Source organism: Parus major, chromosome 3 (genome assembly GCF_001522545.3).
Source record: "Parus major isolate Abel chromosome 3, Parus_major1.1, whole genome shotgun sequence".
NCBI classification, from domain to species: Eukaryota; Metazoa; Chordata; class Aves; order Passeriformes; family Paridae; genus Parus; species Parus major.
The window spans coordinates 57755717-57761653 of NC_031770.1; the positions used below are offsets into that span (position 1 = coordinate 57755717).

The following is a 5937-nucleotide window of genomic DNA, read 5'->3' on the forward strand; positions in this document are numbered from 1 at the left end:
AAATATTTTCTTTAGTCATTGACATCAATATTTAAACCTGTTCGCTCTTTTCCTTAGCACATATGCGAGTTCCTTTCAAAAGTATAAATTGCTTCAGTCAGACTAAACATACATTTTCTATTTGCAAATATTTTGCGGTAAAATTGCACTCAGCAGCAGGGTAGAATAATTTCATTCATTGTTCTCCTGAAGTGCGTAATAGAACTCTTAATTCATCTAAGAAACTTGGGCTGTTGAAGCCAGCTGCCAGCACTGTGCCATTACTGTCTGGTCTGTGCCCTTAACACAAGAGGTCAGTGGACCAGGAGTTCCCAGCCACATAAATGCCTCTGGAAAATATGTTCATTGTCTTCAAAATTGAGATAAAACCACTAATAGTTTTACAATCAGCGTGAAGTCATTATTTACCTTTCTGTGTACTGCTGGTTGCTTTTGTTTATTTCTTGTTGCTCTTTGTTTCTTTGTTGCTGAACTGTTGCTCAGAGGCAAGGACTGAGGAAGGTGCAGGATGCTTGAGGAACAGTTTAGTCCCCAAGAGACTTGCAACATAGACTGCTAGATAAAGCAAACAGCAGTACAAGAAGCAATGGTGTCTACTGCCCGTGTGTACACAGCAAGCATCTTCAACTGTTCCAGCAGCTTTTAGCACATGGTTATAGTTGTGTTCCTCACATTTCACAAGGTACCATTGTATTCCTCCCTTCCCTTTCTTCAGTGTTGTATTTCAGGTGGTGAATGAACACTGCATATAGTTAATTAGGTGGGAAGATGCTGAGTGCAGTTAGCAAGAATTGCAAGACCGGGTGGCAAAGAAGCATGTGTTAGAGTATTCTAACAGAATTTAACTCAAATTTATGCATATCTCAGATGTGTATCAATTTCTGCTTTCTAGAAGGAAATCAGCATCTTGCTGTCTTGACCAGATGTTATTTAGTATGGATTTAAGTTGAGATTTTGAGTGGTTAAATCCAATGGCTAGCTTCAATTCAGTGAGTAAATTTAGAGATTAAAATGTGCGTTTGCTGTATCAGTCACCTGCACTCAGCTTATGGCCGGGGGCCTCTATTCTGTCTCCCTTTACGGACCAGCAATTCCCACTGAATTTCCCGTGCCAAAGAAATGAGCAAATCAGCCTGTTCAGCTGTGGTTACCAGAGCCGCTCGTCTCTTCAGCAAAAGCTGTGGCTGCTCAGGGTCTGTGTGTGGCTGCAAAGTCAGTCAAGCCCCTGTGTGTAAGTGCGTGTCTCACCTGGTGCAGTCCTGTCCACAACAGTGAAATTGCACATGGTTAGGCCAGACACAGAGGTCTGCTCTTAATTGTGTGGCATGGAGATAAAGCTGAGCAAAAGTGAAATTAAACAGCTCTCCCCTCCACAACCATTAGGATGATACAGCAGGTCCTGGCCCTTTTCATAATGAGGGCCGAGATGTTTGCACAGCTCTCAGTTCACAGCGAGCTGCTTTAATTAAACCTAACCTAGCCCACGCATGAACCCGACCGGTGAATTTGGGTCACCTGGAGGACGCGCCACCTCGTCCAGTTATCTCGGGGGAAAGTGAGGGATGAGAATTAACACAATCCAGGCTGCACGGATGCCCGGAGCAGTTCAACACCGGCCTGTGGGGGATACCCGGGGGAGGGAGCCCCCGGGAGGGTCGGTAGCCCCCGCGCTGCCTCTGACCGCGCCCCGGGCCCTGCCGCCGGTCCCAGTAACTAACGGGGACGGAGGGCTTGGTCCGGAGGACGGCCCTGCAGCCCCTGCTGCCCCTCTCCTGCTTTCGGCAAGAAAGTACCCAGGTATCAAACGGAACCGAGGGACGGTATTGAAAGAGCAAGTGAGGCGGAAATTTAAAGCCCCTCTGCTAATAATAACAGTATAAATAACCGAAGACATCTTGTAAACAGTGCGGTCATAACCCTGAAACATTAAACAGCGCGGTGGGATCTGGCGCATCAGCTGCCGGCGGCCGCTGCCGGTGCAGGGGGAGCGCCCCGCACTCCTGTTTATCTCAGCCTCATCTCCCACGGGCTCGCTGATCGATAGAGAGGAGATGTTTAAGTTAAAAATTCCCGGCGCTGAGGACCGACTGTACTTCATCAATAGATCACTGCTCCTGTCCCCGCGGAGCGGAGCGGCGGGGGCGGCTCCCGCAGCGCCCGGGCGCCGGGCTGCGGAGCCGGGCCGGGCTCCCGCGGCGAGCTGCGGACCCAGCCACCCCCTCCCCCAGGGGTTTGCTCCAGGTCTTTAGCTCCGGGAAAGCAGACCTCCTGTGGCCCGGGGCGGAGAGGCGGGATCCCCGCAGCACGGCCGCTTCGTGGGGCGGCGGAGCCGGCGGAGGCTCAGTCCTTCCCCCGCCGAGCCCGAGAGTCTCAAACGAACACTTAACACGGCTCCGTGCTCAGTAGAAAGGAAGGTTTATTCACAGAAATAGAGCAGAATCTGCTTGAAGAAAATATATCTATATATCTTTATGGTGAATTACTTCATAGAGATGACTGTCAAAGTCAGTTTTTCTAGGCATCTACATATTTCACAGGTCTCAGACAAAAGATACACGCGGGGTAGGTTTGGTTTGATCTCTGTCTTTTCTCTAGTAGCTCTTGAACCAGCAAGGCTGTGGTTGCAGGACACTCGACTGTACACGCATTTAATAAAGTTAAATAGAGTCAGGATCTCTCGGGGTGGATGGAGTCTTTACTAGGGCACATTTGTTCTCCTCTGCGCCGGCAGAGCGGCTCTCCCCGTGGCTCTGCCCGGGGCCCGGGGCAGCGGCGGGGCCGCGGCGGGTCCCTGCCCGCCCCGCCGCCCGCTCCACGGCCGCGCCGGGAAGGACGCTGCTGGCCCGGCCGCGGGGCTCAGGATGCCGTCGGGCCGCACAAGCGGTTTGTGTTCACCACTTCTTTCAGGTCACTCTCGGGTTTGCCGGCTACCATAAAAGGCCAAGTCTGTAGCCAGGAAAAGACACGAGTGGGAAGGGGGTTACACACGGAGAAATGCACATTTGCAACGCTCATATCGCCAGCGGCTCCGGCTCGGGAGCGTCTGGGGGGACCGAGCCCGGCATTCCCCACCTGAGTCTACTTCGGGCAGCTCCCAGAGGGGCTCAGGCCTGGGCATTTGCCGCTGGTTTCGGCAAGGACCCTTTTGCCTTTCGCCGGCGGCTGATGCCGCTTCGCCTCACAGCCCCGGCGGTCCCCATCGGGCGTCCTCGGGGCGGCGAAGCCCGTCTGATCCGCGGCAGAAGGGAGCGAGAAAGGAGCCGCCTGGCTCCGGCACAATTCGCATCCCCCCGGCATAATCGCCGCGGTCACCCCGCCGTAGCCGCGCCTCCCCCCGCGTCTGGTTGTGGCCGGCGTGGGGACTCCGGCCAGCGGGAGCCGCCTTACGCCTCGCCGCGCTACCCCGGGCGCAGGAGCTGCTCGGAGCCCCCGCAGCCCCCGGCCGCTCTCCCTGGCCTCCCGCAGCTCGGGGAGAATGTTTTGGTGTGCCTCTGTGCAGAAGAGGAGGGAGGTTATATCTATTTTGGGTGCTGGTTTGGTTTACTTATTTTTTTCCTATGTTGGTGCTCTGAGGATTTTGTTTTTAATCAAAAATTAGCTCCCAGGCCCTTAGCAGCTGACACAGTGGGTAGAGTACTTGCCCCCAGAGTCCAGAGCTCAAAAGGCAGAGCCTGACCTCAATGAAACATCCCCAGCTCCCCTCTGTGATCCATTTATGAGTCAGGGTCTGCACGTGTGGGCAGTGTAAAGGCTGTATGTCTAAAAAGAGCCAGGCAGATCTTTCTTATCCCCGGTTTACATCATTTGTACATATTTTTAGAGTTGGAAACTGGATATTTCTGGCGGCCGGGTACGGTCGGGAGATTCAGGGCTGCTCAGTAAAATTTTATGTGGTGGGAGCAGCAGGAGGGACATCACACAGCCCAGGGAGAGGCATTGTGGAGTGTGCCTGGGGCAGACACCTATGGGGAGTCTGCACTGGTATTTATTTCTCCTGTGCCAGTTTACAGGGATAGGAGAAACGTCCTGGACTCAGCAAACCTGAGCTGCTGAGCACAAGTCCTGTCTTTGAAAAGCTAGTAGCTGGGGACAGTATTGTGTCAGGAAACATTAGGGTAGAGACACAGGATAAGAATAAATCCTGGGTCCTTCCTCAAACACACCCTCTTCTACCCAAATTCCTATACCTGCCCAGAAAGCTGCCACCAACCCGATGTGGTTTCTGGGGCAGTAAAGTGTAAAGCCTGCCCCTGCTTATTTGTGGCCAGCGTGGCTGCCTGTCTCCTGGAAGGGATTGCCAGGAACAGCAGAGGGGGCCTAGAAGGCTTGGTGCTCAGGGCACAGGGCAGCAGGGTAGCTGGGAGCCTATCCCCTTGTACTGTACCGCTTTCCACCCCACTGGCACCAGGTTCTCTGTGAGAAGCATAGCAAAGTTTTGTCCCCGCACATGCCCCACTCCAGCTCCTCACCCCCCTCTCCCCATGCACAGGCACGGAGCGCCTGTCCCCAGCAGACTGCGACTTACCAAGTTGACTGGGTGGATGTAGCCGTTCTCGTACTTGTCATTGGCCAGGATCTGCCTCAGGTGAGCAATGTAGCTGGAGGCCAACCTCAAGGTGTCCAGTTTGGAAAGTTTGGTGTCTGGGGGCACCCAGGGTAGGGTGGTCTTAAGCCTGGAGAAGGCTTTGCTAAGGACCCTCATCCTTGCCCTCTCCCTGGCGTTGGCAGCATTTCTCTGTACCTGCTTTCCCTCCTGGCTCACTCCATTTAAAGGGCTCTTCTTGGGGGGAGCTTTTTTCCTCTTGCCCGAGGCCCCTCTCCCCTTCTGAGGGGAGCCATTCTCGCCATTGGATCCCTCCTCGTTGCTCTCGGTGGACGCCCCAAACTCTTTGTTAGTATCCATTTTCAGGCCATCGCACTCCAGCATCTCCACCTCCTGCAGATCTTCCACATCACTGAGGGACCCAGTGGACATGGTCTGGATGATGCCAAACGATCAGCAGGAAAGGGGGGAGGGGGGAAGAAGGGCAGCTCCTCAAATCTATTTCAAGGCGACGTAGGAGAGAAGGGGTGCCAGTATTTTCCTCCCCTTCCCTCCCCGCCCAGGACCTAAGGCACAATACCAGTCCAGAGAGGATCCCCGCCCTCCCGCCCCCCAACCCCGCTTTGCCTGTGTCTGAGGGAGGGAGTGAGATTGTGTGAGAGAGGGAGAGAGAGAGGGAGAGAGAAAGCCGAGGAATTTAGTGAGGACACTAGTAATTTATCTGGGGGATAAGAGAGGCGGATCCAGCCCAGGGGAGGGGCCCTTCCCGCTGAGCACTCCACATCCCCAATCACAGACCTTTGCACAGGACAGGGAATGAGGTATCCCAGCAAGCTTTTGCCGAGAACACGGAACTGGGATTCAAATCTTCACAACTGGAGTAAAGCAACTCACTTACTCTCTCTCCCCCTGCTCTGTCTTTCTATCCTCCCGCTTCCTCCTCCTCCTTCTCCTTCTTCTCTTCTCCTTCCCCACTTCCCTTTACAGCCCAGGGTTACTCTCCCCCTCTCTGCCTTCTAGATGACCCAGGCAGCTGGTGTCATGATTCTTGATGAAAGCCAAAATGGGTCATGAGCAGAGAGAGCAGCAGATCCACCAGCCAAGCCTTCCAGGGAGCTTTGTAATGCGTGCCGTCGAAACGCTGTCCTGTAACCTAATCTGGGGGAGATTTGTGGATGATTATATTTGCGAACGCATCCTGTCCAGCTAGTAGCATATTCCAGGAAGGGAGTGCTCCGCTGCCTGGCCAGCAGCGTGGACCTTGCCGTCACAGCCCAGGGGCTGGAGGCAGGAGGATCTGACTTCTTCCAGCCTTCCGGGGTGACGTCTGACAAGTCCCGGTCACTCTCGGCCTTTGAGTCCTCCCAGCTGTGAATGCTGCCGAGGCTTCCTGG

At 54.2% G+C, this 5937-nt stretch overlaps 1 protein-coding gene across 1 annotated transcript; it reads right to left on the reverse strand.

Moving 5' to 3' along the window:
• Positions 1-2398: 2398 nt before the first annotated feature.
• Positions 2399-5165, reverse strand: TCF21 (transcription factor 21). The gene is made up of 2 exons (XM_015623418.1): positions 4526-5165; positions 2399-2946 (listed from the first exon to the last, which is right to left on the reverse strand). Exons 1-2 carry the CDS (start codon positions 4973-4975, stop codon positions 2857-2859), a joined length of 540 nt encoding a protein of 179 aa, XP_015478904.1. The 5' UTR covers positions 4976-5165; the 3' UTR covers positions 2399-2856.
• Positions 5166-5937: the final 772 nt, after the last annotated feature.